This window comes from Parasteatoda tepidariorum, chromosome 7, assembly GCF_043381705.1.
Source record: "Parasteatoda tepidariorum isolate YZ-2023 chromosome 7, CAS_Ptep_4.0, whole genome shotgun sequence".
Taxonomy (NCBI): domain Eukaryota; kingdom Metazoa; phylum Arthropoda; class Arachnida; order Araneae; family Theridiidae; genus Parasteatoda; species Parasteatoda tepidariorum.
Window position 1 is genome coordinate 79,889,334 of NC_092210.1, and position 23,302 is coordinate 79,912,635.

The following is a 23,302-nucleotide window of genomic DNA, read 5'->3' on the forward strand; positions in this document are numbered from 1 at the left end:
TTTCAAGTTGTGAGAACAAGAAATGTATTCTTTCTGAAGTAATAAAAAAATCTTGAGCTTTTAAAGAAACTAAAAAACTTCAAATAAACACTAATTATCATCAAGATTATTTAGAATGCAAAAATTCCAGGTACTTGAATTAAAAAAACTCAGGTTAATTAGTTATTTTGCCTAATTTTCTGTAAAAAGTACCATGCTTTAATAAATAAAGGGGGGGGAACCTATAATAGTTCATACTTAAATATTTTAAAGATAAATAAATAATAATAATAAATAATAATAATAAACTGAAATAATAATGAGAGAAATAATACAGAAAAGTAACTGGATTTTTTTTAATGGTTAACACTTCTTTAATGTCAAAAATTTCTGTTTTCATTATTAATTTAAATATTATTTTTGATAAAAACATGCGTGAAATAGGAAGAAAAGGAACATAAAATCATATTATATACCTAAATTAGTAAATGGCTCTCAGCAAAATGAATTCAATTAGTTCAATGAATTAATTTAAAAATAGCTATATAGACATAGTCAAATAAAAAAAAATTGAGCTAGCCTATTTAATATATACATAGAAAATAAAAAATAGAGTTAGCTAAAGCCAAGTGTGAAAAATAGGGAAGACCTTTTAGTTTTTCTTTAGGTATAATCTTCTGACAGTTAAGAACAGATAACACAATTTGAAGAGTAAAACACACATACATTGCAAAATTTATTTTCCCATATTGTTAGGAAAAATCTTCTTCAATGAGTCTTACTTCCAAAACTGCCAGAAGGTTAAAGCAAAAATTTACCTTCCCATAAGTTTTAGATCTCCTTAAATATGTCTAGGTCAATAGATTATCCAGAGATGCAATAAATAAACAGGAATTACATAGAAACAGATTTATTAGGTGAAACTACCTTGGCCACTTGAGCCACTATGACCCAGTGGTTAAGGCTAAACTGTCATTGTGAAGAGCTGGGGTTCAATCCCTACTGACAGCTTGAAGCCCAACCTGCATCAGATCAGCTTGTTTTGGAATGGCATGTGCAATGCTGACCACATTGCCATAATCATGCTGTTGGCCACAGAATTGTGGAGCCTTAACCTCCATGAACCTGCTGGCCCACAAGGGGCTGTTGCAGGAATGCTTTACTTTACCATATATAGCCCATTAGTGCCCCAATTTTTTTTAAAATGAAAAATGCTAAAAAATGCATCAATAAACAGATGGATTATTTTTTATATAAACAGAAAAATGCCTTTTTTTTACGTTAAAAAATTTTTCCAATGGCAACACGTAACTGAATATTAAATTTAAATATTTTCTAGAAACATTTTGCATTGCATTTCAAGTTTTTATGAACTTTTACAAATAAAAAGTTAACACTAAAAAGCATGCTATTCAGGGTTTAGTGCATTATATTGAGACTGTTGAAACCATTTTGAATATAGATTCAAAATTTGCTACAATTAGCAGTAACTACCTTAGCCTATTAACATTAAAATGAAATTTCTAACCACATTTTCCTTCACAGTTCCTTTCATTAATTGATCCCAATAAGCTTGGAAATACAATATTAAAACATCTTAAAATTTACAACTTTTGTAACTAAAAGAGGAAAAAAAAAACTTAAAATGATGAAAAATAAAAAATAAACCCAACTGATTGATGGAAAGGATTTATTTAGCAATTATCAATTGATAGCTAAAAGTTAATCTCACCAGATTCATCCAGAAGAAACACATAAAATGTGTCTGAATTTTGGAAATAAGAGATTTCTTCAGCAATATCACTTAAAGAAATGTCAACACCAGTTAATCCTCTCATAATTCCATTAGGAAGTATCTGTTGTGATAAACTAATCACCATACCTAGAAAAAGTAAATTGATATATAATGTTATTGCCTAAATGATTATTTTGCATAATTACTCAATTAATTCTGGGAAAAAATAACAAATTAATAAATAAAAGAAAGGATCACTTAGAAAATTGATTAGGAAATAATTTTTTTCTTTCTGTTCAATTTCTATCCTATTTTTAACATAATTGTAAAAATGTTCAAAAGTTCATAATCATTTTTGTTGATGAAAATTCTATATATAATGTTAACAGAATCAAGTAACCAAACGTGTAAATTGAACAACAAAGGGCTTTTGTTTCTTTCAGCGAATTTGGCTTTGCTGCTTTAATTGATCTGGACAACATATACAAAAAAGTAGAATTACCTTCTGATAAGGAGTTTTACTTTTTTAGGATATTTTTACCACACTTTTTAGATAGAATGCAATTCCAGTGTTCATCCTAAATATCAGAGCCATCAATACACTAACTAATTTATTGCATTCTCTGACAATTTTTAATTCTTCAACAAACAACTTCTTTTTATGGTTATGGTTTCTTATTCTTCAAATGCATTAGAGATTTACACAAGTTTTAAAAGGGAGGTGTGGGGTAGTTTTTTATTTTATTTTTATAGCGCAATTTTAGTAAGAAATAATTATAAACCAAATATTTTTTGATAAAGCAATTACTCATTCAAATTTTAAATATATAAGCAGTAAGAAAAAAATTAGCTCAACTAAAAATTTTAAAATATAGCCTTTGAAAACTGATTTTCAAGAAGGGTAAAGAAAAAGTATGCTCATATTTCTCAAAAACTAGAGCACCTATCTTAAAATTTGAAAAATATTTCCCGATTAAATTGGATGTTAATGAAGGAGTTTTTTTTTTTTCAAATCCTTTTTTTTCAAGATTAAAAATAGTAAAAGATTTGTATAAAAAAAAGATTTTTTGAAAAAAAGTTAGACAATATTTAGATTGCAAAATTAGTAGCACTGTAATGCTCAAAAGGGAGAAAATCTTACATTCAGTATTTAGTCAAGTCTATCTAGAAAAGTGTATAAAATTAAATTCTGATATTTTTATTTATTTATCATGCAAGAGATTAGCTACACCACATTTTCCTTTTAGAAATGAAATTTTTTATCTTAAACACGTGCGCATTTAGACTAATATCAGTGTTTTCACTACAGCGCGAGAATGCGAGAATCTCGCATGTTTTTGTCTTTTCTCGCATTAAAAGATTATTACCGCGAGAAATTCGCGCATTCTATAAGCCAATTTCAAAATTTGCGAATTTCTTGCATTTTGAAAAAAATTTCTCTTTGCGCCATTTAGAATGAAATCCGTTTCACTTTTCTTCCTGGATCTTTCATTATTTTCAACATCTGCCCCATTATCTAGCTTCCCTATTTACCAGTATTGTTCAGAACCTTTAAGAACACCATCCCTCGGAACCACGGAACCTCTTTCAGAACGCATTTCTCTGCAACCACGTGTTTACCGTAGATAATGTTTCTCCATGTAAGAAGTTCAAATTTTTTGCGCATTAATGTAAGATGGACAAATACCTTGTTAAGGCAATATCTTCTACTTCGAAACTGACAAATGAAAATGAAACAAATGTGGGTAGAAACGATCATGGGTGAAAGCCCTTATATAGCAGGACGGAAAAGNGAAGGGTAAAGAAAAAGTATGCTCATATTTCTCAAAAACTAGAGCACCTATCTTAAAATTTGAAAAATATTTCCCGATGAAATTCGATGTTAATGAAGGAGTTTTTTTTTTTTTTCAAATCCTTTTTTTTTTTTAAGATTAAAATTAGTAAAAGATTTGTATAAAAAAAGATTTTTGGAAAAGGAAAAAAATTTAGACAATATTTAGATTATAAAATTAATAGCACTGTAATGCTCAAAAGGGGGAAAATCTTACATTCAGTATTTAATCAAGTCTATCTAGAAAAGTGTATAAAATTGAATTCTGATATTTTTATTTATTTATCTATTTATCATGTAAGAGATTACCTACATCACATTTTCATTTTAGAAATGAAATTTTTTATCTTAAACACGTGCACATTTAGATTAATATTGTTTACACACAGAATCCTCCGTTTTGAAGGGAGGCGAGAAAAAAGAAAATAAAAACATAAAAAGAAATACTGGGGCAATCTCCTTTCTTACTTTGTAAATTCCTTAAAAAAGATGGATTCATAGTAAATTTAAAATTTTTTTAACAATTTCAAAAGGAAGATTTCACCAATGGCTTATGCAATCTGTAATTCAAGAGGTAAGCTTCATTTTTAACACAGTAAAATAAGCAAATATTTATGACAATTGATGAGATTTTAAAAAATAATTTATATGCTTTCTTACCTTTACTGATAGGGTCATAATATGGGAGAGAGAAAAGGATACGAGGAGACATATGCCTGGGAAAATCTTTGAAAATATCTCCGATAGTTAAACTTATATCTTTTGTGGTATTGACTGGTACCATTACTCCTCTCTAAAATTATGGAGAAAATAAATTTAATTATTTATTCACATATATAGAAGTAAGTTGACATAATTTAACTAGCATTTGAAACCATACAGGGCAATATATTGGCAATGAATAAATATTTGCTTTATATATTCATAGTCTTTCATTTAAACCAGTTTTTGAAATAATAACCTTTTTCTTTTCTTACTAAAAATTCTTTTAAAAGTTGATTTTATAGATTGCACTATATCAAATATTCTGCAACACTTTCTGTTCTAACATATTTTTAATTTTCTTAATAAGTTGCATCTTATTTAATTTCTTTTCATAATGCTTTTATTAAAAAAAGAATTTTAATAATCAATCCATTTATTGAAATAAACTCTTTTATAATTCATTTATATTCTAATTGATCACTCCAATGAAAAGCCGAAATGAATGTGCCTTTCAATTGTGAAAAAGATATAGGTATAATTAAAAAAAAACTGAAATAATTTAAAAATCTTAAAAATGAAAAAATTAATTAAATAATTTTTGAAGAAAATTAAAAAAAAAGTTGATTTTGAAGAATATTTTGAGGATTCTCAGCAAGAAATCTATTCAATATGTAACACTGCATGTCCCATGAAAGTTTTAAAAATGGTAATCCAATTGAAATTTTATTATTTAACTCGGAGATTATCTCATTTAGAGCAGCAAGTAAACATTTGTAAAACAGTGTGAGAAGATAAAGCAAGCACAATTATTGATAGCTATAAGACTATAATAATGACAAGAAATATTCAATTTTATTTTAAATGTTAAAGCACTGAATTAAAAAAAAAACTTATTATATACATATATATATATATATATAAGTTCAAAATGAAGAAGTTGTTTTTCTTAACTTTCTTAGTGTTTTCTTGTATTNTATATATATATATATTAAGTTAAACTTATTATATATATATATATATTAAGAGGTTTATACTAACAATTTAAATGTTGAATTAAGAAAGAGTAAAACAAATAACTTGAAATTTGATTAATGTACTACTAGACAGCATCTCAAGACAATAAAAAATTGAGTGAAAAAAAATCATTTAAGTGCATTTTTATTAACAATGTTTTATTTCTGGAACATTGGCATTTTGAAGGGGATTTTTTTACTGAAAGTGGTTAATTTAACTGCACTCCCGTAATGCTGCATTCTTTGGTCGGAACAAAATAGTATCCACTTAAAAGTGCACGAAAATGTAAAATATCAATTTTGGAAATACAATAATAGTTTAGATGTTTTTAAAGCATAAAATAATGAAATATTGGCGAGATATCCAAAAAATTGTCCAGGATTTTTTTTTAAATATGTTAAGAGGAGCACAATTCATGAGCTTATGACATTTTCACAGAATTGCTTCCTATTTTATCAATTCTGTTGGCAAGTTAAATTTCACATTCTTAATCAATGTCATAATCATTTTTTTGCTTTTTATTTGCACTTGATTCTAGGATTTTAATTTGCCAGTTCATCTTCACCAATATTATTTTAAAAACAATATTCTACAGAAACAGAATGGAATAACAGGTTCTAGGTTATTTATTTGTTCCTTTCCTGTATCAATTAAAACTCCTGGTTCATCAGTCTTTAGCTGACAAATATCTAGATCATTCAAATTGTTGTTTACCTCTTAGACATGGTACTAAGAGCAAGCAAAATTTGTAAATAAGACAGATAAAAAAAAAAACATTTTTAACTCAGTAACAATAAATACATCTCAAAAGTAAAATAATCCACACAAAAAGAAAGAACTATCAATAGCAAGAATTTCTCCAATAACATTGCGGGGAACATTTTAAAAAACTTCTTTGATGTTAAATTTTAACATTATTGTCAAATAATGTAAAAAAGTATAACAGCCTCCTGAAAGCAATCACCTTATCTGAAATAATTTCTTTTCAATAGTAAGAATTTAAACAAAAGAGAAAGTGCATATCTTGCATTACTATCTGTTATGTTATCGGTATCACACGGTAAACAGCCACCTACAAACTCATTTCAAACCAAGTTCAATCTAAACACATTTGACCCCCGTTTTTTTCTATTCAAACATCATAATTTCTCTTGGATAAACATTATAATACCATTTGAATTAAATGCACACAACTTAATTCAATGAATCATTTGAAATCTAAAAGTATTTTTAAAACAATGTTGAAATGAGTTGAAACTCTTTAAAAGCCTATATTCCAAAAGTGGAACATTTGATTTAAACTAATATCTTGCCTTCAAAATTAAAAAAAAAAAAGCTTTCAAAGAAAGGTTGTAGCATTGAAAATCTTTTTAAATGTCATCCAACATTAAAATAAAGCTACGATAACTGATTGGTTTTAAAACATTTACTTAAAAGATCAAAATTATCACAAAAATCTGGCCTCTCTCTCTCTTTTTTTAAGGAGGGAGAGGCCATATTTCAGTTTGAATGCTTTCAAGAACAATAAATGTTTAGTGGAATTTCACAAAACCTGAATTTTCTGCAAGGCTTTATGTCTTATGTTGTATTTTCTGTAATTTTGCTCAGCAACATCTTCAAGAAAATCCTTTTCGTACATCACGGGTCTATTATCTAAAAATATATAGAATGCATTTAGTATAAAATTATTGTACCACAGAAATTTATTAACAATAAAATGAGATTTATTCTAGCAAAATGAAAAGACAAAAACAACATAAAAATGGATTGTTTTAATTTTATCGTCTATTCTTTACCCAGAGGTGATACTTGAAACAATGTCAAATCTCATTCCTATTATCCTGAAGTTTAGAAAAATTAACTGTGTTAATCTATACATATCTAAAGTAATAAAACACCTTTGAGTGTGACATCATAATGATAAAAAATATTGTTCTTGATACTTTTACCTAATTTACAAAACTGTTAGAAAACATTCAAGATTGTAAAATGTCATCCCTAAAATTTCTATAAAATAATGCATAAGACATACTATGCCCATATATGAGATATTTGAGAAAAACAATAGATATCACTTAAACTTTGAAGACCTGAGATCTACTTTGATGAACATGCAAGGTGATTTATTCTTAAGTTAAAATGGAAAAGGCGACTAAAAAAAAATCACCTTACAAAGAAAATATGACTGATGCTATATGACAGTTAATTGTAATACCTAACATTGCTTAGGTAACATTTTTCTACTAAATCAAAGTCGAATTCTATTTATTGACATCTGAAAGTCTTAATGAACTCAATTTCTTATATTTAGAACTAAAAGGAAAATTAATTACTACAATTAAAAATAATGGAAGGTATATTGAGAAAATAACAAAAAAAGTATTGTTCACCCAAGAAGCAAAGTAAAAATTAAATAAAGAAACTTATGAGTTACTTACCATCAATGAGGGCGTAAGTGTTGATAACAATGTGACTCTTTGATATTTGGTTTCCATTCGAAATAATTTCAAGAACTTTCCTGGCATCAGTGAGTGAAGATAGTAAACCTCTGCTTATATAAGATACCAATATTTCATCTGAAAATGCAAAATTTTATTATGCGATGGTTTATCATCAGAAGAAAATTGAAAATGTATAAACAAATTTTATTCGAATTTGTTGTTTATAATGCATCATTTCAACTTTAAATAGGTAACATAATCAAGAAATGTTATATAGTAGCATGCATATTCATTGCAATGCTTTAAGATTATTAAGTCTCTAAATAAAATCACTGAATAAAATCACTAAATAGAACTTTTAATAACTAATTAATATTTAATTTTATAATTAATTAATCAAAACTAAATTATCAATTGATAGTAGCTTAATTATTTTTTAGTGTAATTAGAACAATTTTTCATAAAAATTTAAAGATAAAAGAAGCACAAATAAAATATTTTTAAATTGAAGAACATCTGAAGTTTTACACACTTTCCTTGTTTAATTATATTAGGTTTTTCACCCACCTCTGACAAAAAAAAAATTATTTATTACTCTAATGAAAAAACTAAATTTATTATAATTCATTTTATTTTATATAATATTGCTTACATCTTAATTTTTAAATAAATCTAACTACATTTAATCTAAACATATTTTGGTTAAAAATAAAAATTTTTACAAAAAAATAAATAAATAAAAAACTTAAATGATCAAAAACTTTAATATTTTGACACTTTAAATTAGTATTCTTATATTTTGGAATATTGATATTATAATTTCAGAGTTTTATCAAAATTTATTGACAAAAGTTTGAAAAAAAAATTTAAAATTTATTATTGAATTTTTTCCACATAATCTTTAGTTGGAAGACAGGCCTAAGATTATTTTTTTACATATCAATTATCAAAAAAACAGAACATGGACTTTGAGTATGAATTTAATAAGCAATCAAAGTTAGAATAATATTTTTCATTTATTTAAAATTTACATTCTGAAGCATTTTTTGCATTCTGCTTTCATAATTATTCTTTTATTTTTTTTTTATGAATTTTAGAAATTGGATATAATTATTTTTTTCTAGCTTGTAATATAAGTTACCAACAATCCAATTTTTATAATACGACTACAATACTTACTAACTCTAGAGGCATACAATTCAAAGTTTTAAAGTCAAAATGTAATATTAAAACCAAATGTTCTATTTTTAGAACATTGGCATATCAAGAGTTCTAAGAATTCAAGTGATGCCTTGAGTTATGTTGTTATTGGTATTATGAAACTTATTTAAGATAAGCAATGAGATGTGAATGAAAAAACATGCATGTACAAGTTTAGGTTCAACTTCTTTAGACATGAATTTGCAGGAGGGTGATAATAGAATAATAGTGATAGAATACTGTAAAAAGTAGTGCAAGATATGCACTTTTTCATATTTAGAGGTAGATTTAGATGGATGGAGTTAGAGGAAACTGACTACCTTGATACCTAGGAAATAAACTGGTGCACAAGTATCAAAACTAAAATGTAATGGAGCAGGTTACGAAGGCACTGGCTTATTTTGGACTGTCAAGCCAAATATGATGATGGTGGCTTTCAGGGGACTATCACACTTTTTTGTGTGCATTATTTGACAATGATACGGTTAAAAATTAACATCTTAGGTTTTTTTAAAATATATTCACAACAATGGTATTAAATAGATTCTTGCTACTAATAAGTCCGTCTTTTCTGATTCTTGAGATCAATTTTCCTTCCTTGATAAATTTTTTGCTACTGAGTAAGTTAAAAAAAGTGTCCTTTTTTATTTTATTTGCCTCATGTCTTAGCAATATTGCTTATGAGAGGAATAAAGCTTTAACAAACGATGGCCGTATTTAAAACATTTTCTGAACTGATCTACAGCTTTATCAGTTACAGCCTGGTGAAGCAGAAATTTTAATTGATCCAGAAAACATAGATGAAAATAACCTTGAGTCTGTTATTCCAATTTATGTCTGTAGAATAATGTATTCAAAATTAATATTGGAGAAAATCAAATCTTAAAAGTCAAATGAAAATAAAAAACGAAAAAGTGAAAGCCCGATAATAAAATCAAATAAGAAAGTGAAATTTGACAAGCCAACAGAATTGAAAAAGACGTAAGTAAAATTGACATGAATACACAAATTGTACTACTCTTGATGCATTTTAAAAACTGTTCCTTGAAAGTATCCCATCACTATATAATCGTTTTATGCTTTAAAAATAGTTTAAACTATTAATATATTTTTCAAAATGATACATGGATACAATTTTGTTCTGACCAAGGATATGCATTGAAATGCAGCTAAAGCTATTGTAAAATGACCCTGCTAAATGCAAATGTTTCAAAAATGGAATAGCATTCAAAAGAAAAAAAAAACATTAAAAAATTTTTTTGTTTTAAATTTTTTTTAATATTTTCTTTAGATGATGGTTAGTAGAGATTTATAAAATTTGAAGTCAGTTTTTCTTTTCTCATTTCAGTATTTAAACGGTTATGGGCTGTAGGTTGTACCCCCCTAATTCCAAAAAAAAAAATGTAACTTAATACATACTGTTAATAGAAGTGTTGTCTGCATCAATTGCACGAATAACATCATATATCCTTTGAAATGCCAGCACATGATCTGTAATATCTGTAAAACCATTATATCGTTAGAAATCTTCAGTATTTATATCTAAACTCAAATAATACATAAAAAAAGTTATTATAAAAAAAAATGATGAAAAATGGAGAGAAAATCAATTAAAAACTAATATAAAATATTTTTTAAATAAAATATATAAAACAATAATTTTAAATAAAATTTCATTTTTAAAACGTTTCAAGGACTAAATCCTATGATTAATTTTAACAGAAATATAATTCTCAAGGGAAGAAATCAAGAAAATTTAATCCCTGGTTAACTTTACCAGTAACTAAAGGGTATAATTAGTCCATAGACATTTTCACTGATCCATTTACTTATATCTATTTGACTTTTCTTTTTCTTAAAAAAGTTAAAGTGAATTTAAATAAAATATCACAATACAAAGAATGTGGAATGTAAACAATTATGATTAAAAACATGCTAGCTTTTTCTGATGATGATGTTTTAAATAATAATAAAAAATATCAAAACATACTATTCCTTTACATTGATTGTTGGTCAGAGAGCATTTTTTATGGCAGCTAAATTTTAGTATTCAAGGATCAATGAACCTCTGCTATTTTTGAACCCTTATATTAATACATCAAAAGAAAATGCTTTGTAAACAAAAGGTATTTCACCAATGGAATTTTAATCAAATTTGATGTTTATTATATTTATAGGACTTTATTTCAATTCAAAAACAAATAAAACATACTGAAAAAGTCAGAAATTCATTAAAATTAAAAAACAGCACAAAATATAATTCACTAAAAATAAGCAGCAACTTTTTGCAAAAAATGACCTTATTTTAAATAAAAGTAATTAAAATAGTTTACTTATTTATAATTTATTTAACCCAATGCTAACACATGAAGATGGTTTGCAATTCAAAAGTAAAAAGAGAGAAAAACTAATATTATCTTTTTAGCAAATATATTAATATTATGAATAATTTGAAATGAAACTCAAATTTTGTTTTTATATAAATAATAACCATGAAAATGTAACCTAACTACTACCAAAAGAGAATATTATAAATGGATAACATAAACATAAAATAAACCTTTTAACTTAAAAATCTCTCTCTCACACACACACAATTACTAAAAAAAAAAAAAACTAAAATTCTAATAACTACAAAAATAGATATTGAGAAGTTGAAGTGCTAAAGTTGCCTTGAAATAGAAAAAATAATAGTTATGTTTGCAGTACATAAATTTACAACTGCTTCTTATTTTTAACTTACTAGGTTTTCTTGATAAACTATCAAAGAATCTCATCAACACTAATTTAGTTTCAAAAGTAGCCAATAATGGAGTTGTTCCTGAACAGCTGTTTCCTTGAGCATACTGAATATCTGAGGCTAAACCCATAATTATAACCTAGAGAAAAAAAGAATACGAGTTTTTAGAATCTACAAAGTCTTAATAATAATAGGAAAAAGAACTAATGTGCCCACATTCTTTCTACACAGTTCATACTAAAATAAGCTTATCTGTAAAAAAGTTGGGTTGGAAAAACTCATGAAGTGCTGATTTATGAACTACATTACTTCAAATAATTCATGCTTAATACAGACAAATTCTAAGCAAACAGTACAAATCAGAGAAATTATAAGTAAAGAAAAAACTTTTAAACAATTGTTTCGAAAAGATGGGTTTGCTGAACAAAACGTTAAGAGTTCAATTATTAAATTTTCCCTCCTTTTTTTTTACAGAATAAGCTTATACATTTTATTTAATATAGTTTCCATAACATTTTAGTTAACTATTTGTTTCTATATTTTTTAATTAATAGAAAATGGCTTTTATCAACTGTGCAGTACAGTTGCACATTAAATTTAATATTTAAATCTTAACATTACACAACAATTTACTGTATGAAAAAAAATTATACAAGCAAAATATGCTTAAATTGAGTAACACATTTCCTTAAAATAAAATACATGAAACATATTAATCCGCTTCCCCCAGTCCTTACTCATGCAGCTAGCTTTAATTGCTTTCTAACACTTAATCAACAGAAATTTTTTCATTGGCTTACTTAATATTTTTAAAACTAAAAAATTTATAAAAAAAAATGTAAATGTTCTATATAGACAATTGTTTTTATTTTATTTATTATTTTAATACAATGAATTGGTAAGTGTTTAATTTGATATAATAAAAAATTTAGATTTGAATTGAGTTCCTTGTTTCTGTAGTCATGAGAAAAATAAAAAAAGTCAATAGAGTACAAAAAGAAAAAGTTTTTTTTTTTTTTCCGTAGGTGATCAAAACATGTCAAGAGTCTCAATAAATATGTAAGATAGGGGTGCACAACCTTTTTGAGTGAAGGGCCACTTGCACGGCAGGTTGGCTAACGAAGTGCCGCACATGTATTTAGACATGTTAATGACAAATATAGTAATGTTTATTTAAACATTCGCGTCCTATTTTTTTTTATCAATAAACTTAGTGATATATTTGTAAAAAATTAAAGGTGTTCCATTATTATAAAATTACTTTAAAAAAAAATTGCTATTTTTATCATATGAACCGTAGATTTATCAAAATAAATAAACATTGAAAAAAAGAAATGTTTTTTTTTAATCATATCATGCAATGCGAAAATTCCTTTTAGAATTAAATTCTAATAAATAAATAAAAAATACAATGCCCACAGAATGAAAGTAGGAAAAAATTTAGTCATAATTAAGTAATATAAACTCAAATTAAATATTTTAATTGAAGAAAATTTATACGTTTTAAGCAAAAGCCTAAGCTAAAAACAAAACTGTGATAGTGCAAAATAAACTTCAATGCTTATTTTGTTATGTACTTTATTATTTCATTTTATTAATTATTAGATTTTTTTATCGTAAACATTTTCCTTTTTTTTAATAGAAAAAGATCACTAAAGAAACAAAAAATTGAAATCTTAACTACAAACAGTGAGCAGTTTAAAAATTCACGNTGCATTTCTATTGGCCAAGTTCTATTTCAAATCTACTTACTTTATCGTGTGAAGACAAAAGTCCCAATATATGCTTTCCAATAATTTTGGCACTCACAAACTGCGAAAAACTCAATGAATTGCCCTGATCAATAACGATGATAGCATATTTTGTTTGTACTTTCAAGGTGTCTTGAAACACTTGCCTATAAATAAACAAGCATTATTATTTAAATCAAACAAGAAAATTTTACATTAAAATAATAATATAGATAGTAAAACCTTGGTTATACAGACACTCTTGGGACAGAAAAAACTGTCTGATTACGCATGTTGTTCATTTACGGGAAAAGCACACTAATAACCGAATTGAACGCCGTAAATAGTTTTAGAATAATTGCAATGATATAGAAAAAATTAAATAACCTACATTAATTATATTCTTGAATAACGATACTTAAGCTTCAAAAAAATACTTTTTCCAATACAAAAAGAATATATGAAAAAGTTTGAACATCATCATCAGCACTGGCACGACAACCCTTTGTGAGCCTGGGCCTTCCTGAGAAGCTTTTCCCATTCTGCAATTCTCCCAGCAATTGATTTCCAGTTCTTTACTTTTACGATGGCAAAATTCTCATCCACACAGTCTTTCTATCTCTTTTGGGGCCTTCCTCTTGGCCTTTAATTGGAGTTTGATATATATACATAATTATAGATGTAGCTACAGAGAAATGGGTATGTTTTCCGTATTTACACATACATTCAAATTAGTCATATGATACCAAAAAAACACTTTTATCCCTACGACACTTCCTCAGACACTTTTAATAATTGACATCCTCCATCAGTTCCCCAATAGAATCGGGGCAATAACACCTTGAAGGTAAACCTCCAGGATGCGCAGAAAAAAAAGCAGCAATGCGTACGGGTAAGGCATGTGACACTGAGGAGATGTTACATTCCAGGGATGAGATTAGCCAAAAGGCAAAAAAGCTGNCAATAACACCTTGAAGGTAAACCTCCAGGATGCGCAGGGAAAAAAAGCAGCAATGCGTACGGGTAAGGCATGTGACACTGAGATGTTACTTTCACAATTGATCATCTATCAAATGTCTGAATAAATGTTTCATTTATATAAAGGCCTCAAATGACTACATTTCTGTTGTCTTTTTTTTTTTTTAAACCTAGCTGTGTTATACAGTCTCCAAATTGATTAGAAGTAGAAAGAAATTTTCAGTGGGGAAGAGAAAAAGGTGCCATATCAGCTTGTGGGGTATTATAACCAGTTTCTTCCAGATGAAAAGGTCAAATGATGCTGCTGTCCGAAATATTTCACAAGAGCAGTATCTTTTTCTTTCTTTTCTTTGTAAAGATAAAGGTGGGTTATGGAAGAATGACTCATAGTAAAGTAATAAATAACTTAACAATATTTTTGGTTGTAGATAGGGCAAAACATTTGCTTGTTTTAAAAATGGTAGAAAGTTGAATATTTTTTTCTTAGAACTTAAAGCAGAATTTTTTTTTTTTCAAATTCAGAAAAATTAGTGTCTCTTTAGAAGAGATAGAAAATAACGTTCCAGGACATAAATGACTCTCTGCGTCCGATTACAGGAGTGTCCGCTTTGCAGAGAAGGTACATAATGGTTTATTCATAGAAGATTCAGGAGGAATTAAAAATATGTCCGTAAGTTGAGGGTTCAGTCTATATATACATGTATATATATATTTATAAAGAAAATAAAAAAAAAGAGAAAAAATTTTCAAAAAAGAAAAGAATTAATTTTAAAAAAAATCTACTTTAATGAATAATAACAAAAATAAAACATTATTAATCAAAAATCACAAAATTCAAAATAAAACACAAATAGAAACAAATAAAGCAAGAAGTGAGAATGGACGTTAAGTACTTATGAACATCTTACAAGTGATTAAAAAAATATTTTCTTAATCAATTGCCAGATTACAAAATATGAATTTAAAAGGAAAACGGAGGAGACATATTTTTAAGGCACCTTCTAAGAGAAATACAGAGCCACATTTGATTTGCCTGTTACCTTGAGTTGGTCCGAAAACTGGTACTGGCTATAATACTGTATAATTCAAAATTTTATAATTAATAAAAGGTTGAAATTTAAATACAACATTTTAATTCAATGATTTTTTAGAGAAATAATTACCATTTATTGAAAAATACTAGTTGACTATTCCATGAGGTTGTTGGTTAATTATAAATTCTTTAGTTATGGATTAACCAGAATTGAATTTGAACACGGTAAAATATTAAAAACGAAACAGACTTAAAAAGATTTTTATTTATGTAAATTTATTCATTTATTAATTTTAACACACGTTTAACTAAATGATTTTGTAAAGAATTTAATAACATGGTTATTAACTTGTTGGATATCTATTGTTTTTAAGATAAATAACACTACAAATTCTTTAAATTCTATTTCTTTGACTAAAAATAGTATTTAAATAAATGTTTTCAGAAACATTAAAAAAAAAGGAACATGCTTAATTATAGGAACAGGAATTAAGAAACAAATGCAAAGAAGACAAAACAGGGGAAAAATTTCTTCTATTTGGTACTCCTAACACTACTGTGTTGAAATATATTGCTTCAGCTATATTGATACATTATTAGAACGCACTATTTTTGAGGATATAATTGTGTGAGCTGATTAGATCTTTTCATTATTTTTTTTCTTCTTATTTTGGTTGATTTTCAAATTTTTTTATTTTATTTTTCTCTTTAAATTTGTTTTCCTTTTATTTCTTTCCTAATTACATACAGGGGTTAATCTAGGTTTTATTTTTTGGGGAAATGGAAATTATTTTTGTGAAAATTTTTTAATGAAAAACATTTAGTTTAAGCAACCACTATGATTTATTCAGATTTTTTTGTAAATGTTCAAGTGTTTTCAGATTGTTTCTTGGGCGCTTCCTTATGATTCTTCAAATTAAATGCGAACCTCTACAACAGCCTCTACAGTTACGACACAAGACTTTGAGTTATTCACCTTTTAACATGCTCGATTTGTGACAATTGACGATAAAGTCACGCTGTTTGATGATATTTTGTCGGGAGTTATCATTTTTCGGCCTTTTTCTAATGTTTTTTTAAAAAATTCCAATGTTTTATACGATGTTATTATAACCTGCAAATTTCGACTTTGAGTAATCACTTTCCAACGCATTCGACTCATGATTCAATCATATAATGTATCATAGTTTGGTGATAGATTTTTTTGGAAATTATTTATAATTTTTTCACCCCTTTTCACATGATTTTTCTAACACTCATATTTTTAATAAGATGGTATCACAGCGTTCAAATTTGAGTTATCTCTTCGATGTGATCGACTTATGGTAAATTCATTTTGACTACATGCCGTTGGATGATAATTTTTCAGCTTTTTCATAATTTTTTTTGGTGGGCCTTTTACACAAGATTATTCAAACTCAGATATTTTTAATACAGGAAATCATGGCATAAGTTTTGAAGGGTCTGATTCACAATGATGCCAATTGTACAATCATGTCATTTTCAGAGAATCAGACAATTTAGTGTGACTATCTTTCTAAAGTTATAAACTTTGTGATTTGGCTGTTTTAAAAATTAAAATTTTTTGAAGGAACCCCTTTTTTGAATTTAAATTGAAAGTTTTTTCGAATGAGGAGAAAATATTATTAATGATATTAAAATTGATATGGAAAGGAATAGATCAATTTTTTCATAAAGATATAAGTTTTAACTTTAAAACAAAAAGTTAAACAAATCAAAACAATTGCTGTATAACTGGTAACAATTTTGCTATTATTTGTTTGTTTTTTTGTATTTTTTTTTTACAACCAACTTATTTTTGATGAACTAAACAGCAGTAATAACTTAAAAATACTTAACACCAGTAGTGATATTATTATTATTAATAAAACTAAAGCTATTTATAAAAGATTTAAAATTAAACCAAATAGTATTAAAAATTTTCTTTTTCTTTTTTCTAATCCACAATGTTATTAAATTCCAACTAAGTTCAAGTATAATGCTAGTGGTGTCAATAGTAAAAAAAAAAATATTATTTTGAAAATATTTTTGAATGAGTATGAAATAAAATTAACAAACATGCTAAAAATAATATTCATCTCACTTGGAATATCAAAAAAAGGCTCAGAAGTTTTAAAAACACTAAAAATTTTAAATGAAATTTATTTTCTAAGTTGATTTATCGTCGAAGCCAACATATCTCCCTTCCAAGTAATAAAATCCTTGATGACCTACTAAAACTTTATGGTCAATTCAATTTTAATTACAGTATTGATGAAGAAAGTTGAAAATTCTTTGTTCATATTAACCTAAACTACAATTATATTTGATTTAATGGCTGCTTTCTTTTAAAAGCAAATTAATGTTATTCCTAGGGGCAATAATTTTAGTACTAATGTTTGCAATATTTTTTACCTTCCAAGATTAGAGATTTGTTAAATCATTTGATAATTTTAATCTTCTTACAAATTCCTCTTTTCTCAGACTTATACTGATCTTTTGGTTTTTAATTTTGTTGACCCTGAATTTTTAGAGAAGCAAATTCATTTAAGTAAATTAATTCTTAACAGAAATAATTTTTAAAATCCTTCAGTTAAATCTCCAAATTTAACTCTTAAAACTAATTGAAAGTAGAGAAATTTCTTTTAAACTTTTTGACAAAAATAATTTTAATTTTCCATTCAAAAAGAGTATTGATTAATCAGTAATCATTCAAATCAAAGGCAGTAAATTAAAAATGTGTTTCTTTTTAGGTTGCCATTATTTAATAGGTTGCAAATTAAAGTAAAATAAGGAAAATACTTTTAAATTTATTAAAATGCAACAAAATGATAAAATGTATTATTTGCCCTCATTGAAGATGTTACAGTGTGAAGGTACTACTCGGGCTTCATAGAACTGATAGAAGTCAATTATAGTAAAATTCATTAGAACTACTTTTTTTTTTATGACAACAATATTCTACTTTGTTGCTTACTGTGTGAACTCTTTATTTATTTATTTATTTTCTTGCTTATTTAAAAGGAAAAAATATATATATTTTAGCGTTAAGCCTGGCAGCAGAATCTGCAGCATTATCTTCATAAATCCAAACTTGTATGTACCCCCAACACAGCCAGACAGATAAGTTGAATATTGCAAAAATTCCAACTGATACAAAAGCAAAAAAGGTCCTGCAAAATCCTACAAAATTTTCATTTATGCTTAAATTTAAGTTGAATTTTATAAAATTATACTAAAAAATAAAATAAATCCCTATACAGTTGAGTCTGGAGTCAAGTAACAGGAAAAACAATTCTTTATTTATACGTTCTCAATTCAGCATTATAATTTTAATCTTAAATAAGTTTAGAAATGTTTTAAAAAGGAATCTCAGTGATTTCCCCATTTGTTAGTTTGTTTTTAAAATTAAAAAGAAAACTTAGTTAAACAAGATGGCATAAGAGAAATCAATTATTATTAATTTAAAGGCTTAAAAAAATTGGAGAATGAATTAAAATGTTATTTTAGATAGAAAAAAAATTCAACAAACTTAGGGGCATGAAAAAATATAAGACTTAACATGCTAAAAAATTAACAACACTTAACCCATTTACTAAATACTGTTATAATTTGCACATTAAATAGAAAGATTGTTAATAGCTTACCTATGCCTATCTGATTTCTGCTCATTTCCATTGCAACTTTGATGGAAGGAAGGGTATTCAAAATGGGAACCATCATTAAAAATTAAATACTGCCAAAGTACAGATGGAACTTTTTTGAAATTCATTTTGAAAGCTGCAATAAATAAATAAAAATATCCTATAATATTTTGACAGAGATAATTAAAACAAGATAAAAAATGAGGCTACCAATTTTTTTAACAGTGAGTTAAAAAAATTTACAGAATTTTAAAATAATTTCTTAACTTATCAGTTCGGCAACATTTATAATACTTTTTTTCTCCTGCCTAAAAACCCAGATAATGGAGAAAAGTGTTAACGAATTTTTTTAGTAAATTTCTTTTCATAAAATTTTTTACTAATTAATATCAAAAATGTCCATTGCAGGATATAAAATTAGCTTCAGGAGAAATTTATATTATAAAAAAAAAAAATATGCATTGTCATAGTAGGAAAAGATTTTATTTCCTTTTCCATTCAAAGAAAAATCAATGCCCTGCAACTTGTAAGCTAAACAAAACAAAAAGTAGCTTAACAGTAAAAAATAGAATTTAATTTATTTTGAATTTCATTATCCTATAAAAATAAATGATAATATTAAGCATCAAACTCAATTTAGTTCATTTTTATATTTAGTTTTATAAAGTTTTATTTAGTTTTATAAAGTTTATTAGAGGGATATGAAAAACATCTCCCATTTCAAAATAAGCACTTACTTTAATTTTAATCTTCAACGAAAAACATTAAATATAGGAATAGGTTAAAAACAACAACAAAAAATGTTTTAAAAAACAAGAGTAGATTTGTAGATAACTAAACAACTTGATATTTGTTCCAAACACAGGTAGCTGACAGAAATAGCCAAATACAATCGAATCTAATTTGAATATTTAGATCACAGATTCCCAATATGGTCACTATAGCCCTCTTGTGGGTGGGATTCGGACCTTCTATATTCTTAATATCGGGACTTCCTATAGTATGTAAAAACTTACAAAAGAATTTTTTTTAAATATGGAGTATACTTTGAAAGGTAATAAATTTATTCTGTATTGAAAAACCAATACACATTTATGTATGCATAAATTACATGTAATTAAAAGCAGTTATTAATTCAGAAATTTATTGAAATGAAGGTTACTAACCAATTTTATAATGAAAGTAAAATTTTGCTTGCCGTTCTACAAAAATATGTTTTTGTACTAGTAAGTTAGGGGTGACATTTTTTCACTTTTGAAAATTCACATTCTTCTCAAAACACAGAAATGAAATTGATCAGTAAAAATTTGCCACAAATGAATGTCAGGTTAAAAATGTATTATAACAAAAATAAAGTAGAAGATTTTTTAATAATTTGATAAATACTAATTTAAAATTTTTTTACAGGGACGTTGGAATATACAGTGGAATGCTGATTTTACGTTTTCTGTCAGACAAGCGTTAAAAAAAAAATACACTAAGCAAGATAACATAGAACCAGGGTAAAAAAAAAAATTAAGTATGCTTTTCAAAATTTTCACTTACTAGGTGAACTACTAGGAAAAATATGTAATCTTTACAAGTTTTTTGTTTTTAAATATAATTTCAACAATATCACTTTCAAATCCAAGAGGTTGTGGGTTCAATCCCCTCCGGCCGAAGACTTCCCATGTAGTAAATGATGACCAATGCACATTAAATCTGTCAAGTCACAAAATCCTCCATGTTCCCATAACAAATAATTTCTCTGCGGGTACTGATCCAGAAGTTTCCTTGTTTTCTGGATTGGTTCAAAATTACAAGGCTACGAAGTTGAACATTAGTAGTTGTAAACCCAAAATTGGGTCGGCTCAGTTTTCGGTTTTAAAATAAAATAAAATATCACTTTCAATACTTAAGGTGACCTGGGGTAATTCCTGATCAAAAAATGCAAACATCTATTTTGTGAAAAAACTATTCAAGATAGAATTTTAATATTTTCTGGAAGTTTGAGGATATATGAGATGAGTCCCATGCTACCTTCTTTTGTTTAAAAATCTAATTAGAATTTAAAAGATTTTAAATTTTTAGTGATCAGGAATTACCCCGTCTCTTGATCAATTCTGGGGTAAATTCTGATCATTTCTGGGGTAATTACTGACCACCAGTTCTTACAGTAAATGGGCTGTTTAAAAATAACTATACAATGGTAATTAACAAATAAGACATTAAGATCAAACAAATAAACCAAAAAGATATGTTTAAGCAGCTAATAAAACTGTTTATTTAAAATCAGGAATAAAGATTAACACTTTAGCTCTGGCAGCAGCTCTCACACTGAAATTTTCATTTTCAATCATTAAAAATCTCACTTAACTTTCTGNCAAACTTAGGGGCATGAAAAAATATAAGACTTAACATGCTAAAAAATTAACAACACTTAACCCATTTACTAAATACTGTTATAATTTGCACATTAAATAGAAAGATTGTTAATAGCTTACCTATGCCTATCTGATTTCTGCTCATTTCCATTGCAACTTTGATGGAAGGAAGGGTATTCAAAATGGGAACCATCATTAAAAATTAAATACTGCCAAAGTACAGATGGAACTTTCTTGAAATTCATTTTGAAAGCTGCAATAAAAAATAAATATCCTATTATATTTTGACAGAGATAATTAAAACAAGATAAAAAATAAGGCTACCAATTTTTTTAACAGTGAGTTAAAAAAGTTTACAGAATTTTAAAATAATTTCTTAACTTATCAGTTCGGCAACATTTATAATACTTTTTTTCTCCTGCCTAAAAACCCAGATAATGGAGAAAAGTGTTAAAGAATTTTTTTAGTAAATTTCCTTTCATAAAATTTTTTACTAATTAATATCAAAAATGTCTTATTGCAGGGCATAAAATTAGCTTCAGGAGAAATTTATATTATAAAAAAAAAATATGCATTATCATAGTAGGAAAAGATTTTATTTCTTTTTCCATTTGAAGAAAAATCAATGTCTTGCAACTTGTAAGCTAAACAAAACAAAAAGTAGCTTAACAGTAAAAAATAGAAAATTAGAATTTAATTTATATTGAATTTCATTATCCTATAAAAATAAATGTAATATTAAGCGTCAAACTCAATTTAGTTCATTCTTATAAAGTTTATTAGAGGGATATAAAAAACATCTCTTATTTCAAAATAAGCACTTACTTTAATTTTAATCTTCAACAAAAAACATTAAATATAGGAATAGGTTAAAAACAACAACAAAAAATGTTTTAAAAAACAAGAGTAGATTTGTAGATAACTAAACAACTTGATATTTGTTCCAAACACAGGTAGCTGACAGAAATAGCCAAATACATTAGAATCTAATTTGAATATTTAGATTACAGATTCACAATATGGTCACTATAGCCCTCTTGTGAGTGGGATTTGGATCTTCTAGATTCTTAATATCGGGACTTCCTATAGTATGTAAAAACTTACAAAAGAAATTTTTTTAAATATGGAGTATACTTTGAAAAGTAATAAATTTATTCTGTATTGAAAAACCAATACACATTTAAGTATGCATAAATTACACGCAATTAAAAGCAGTTATTAATTCAGAAATTTATTGAAATGAAGGTTACTAAACAATTTTATAATGAAAGTAACATTTTGCTTGCCGTTCTACAAAAAAATGTTTTTGCACTAGTAAGTTAGGGGTGAAATTTTTTCACTTTTGAAAATTCACATTCTTTTCAAAGCACAGATATGAAATTGATCAGTAAAAATTTGCCACAAATGAATGGTCGGGTTAATAATGTATTATAACAAAAATAAAGTAGAAAAGTTTTTAATAATTTAATAAATACTAATTTAAAATTTTTTTACAGGGACGTTGGAATATACAGTAGAATGCTGATTTTACGTTTTCTGTCAGACAAGTGTTAAAAAAAAAAAAAAAAAAAAAAAAAAAAAAAAAAAAAAAAAAAAAACGCACTAAGCAAGATAACATAAAACCGGGGTAAAAAAAATTTAATCATGCTTTTCAAAATTTTCGCTTACTATGTGAACTACTATGAAAAATATGTAATCATTACACGTTTTTTGTTTTTAAATATAATTTCAACAATATCACTTTCAAATCCAAGAGGTTGTGGGTTCGATCCCCACCGGACGAAGACTTCCTGTGTAGTAAACGGTGACCGATGCACATTAAATCTGTCAAGTCACAAAGTCCTCCATGGTCCCATAACAAATCATACCTCTGCGGGTACTGATCCAGAAGTTTCCTTGTCTTCTGGAT

The 23,302-nt window shown here is 26.4% G+C and overlaps 1 protein-coding gene across 1 annotated transcript in view; it reads right to left on the reverse strand.

The window, feature by feature from the left end:
• Positions 1-23,302, reverse strand: part of LOC107451859 (VWFA and cache domain-containing protein 1) — a 69,500-nt gene that overhangs the window by 34,325 nt on the left and 11,873 nt on the right. The window contains exons 4-11 of the mRNA XM_043053885.2: positions 19,034-19,166; positions 13,398-13,542; positions 11,649-11,784; positions 10,325-10,405; positions 7,703-7,840; positions 6,817-6,917; positions 4,206-4,338; positions 1,712-1,861 (exon numbers count right to left, since the gene is read on the reverse strand). Coding sequence (XP_042909819.2) covers positions 1,712-1,861; positions 4,206-4,338; positions 6,817-6,917; positions 7,703-7,840; positions 10,325-10,405; positions 11,649-11,784; positions 13,398-13,542; positions 19,034-19,166 — 1,017 coding nt within the window. The remainder of the gene's footprint in view (positions 1-1,711; positions 1,862-4,205; positions 4,339-6,816; positions 6,918-7,702; positions 7,841-10,324; positions 10,406-11,648; positions 11,785-13,397; positions 13,543-19,033; positions 19,167-23,302) is intronic.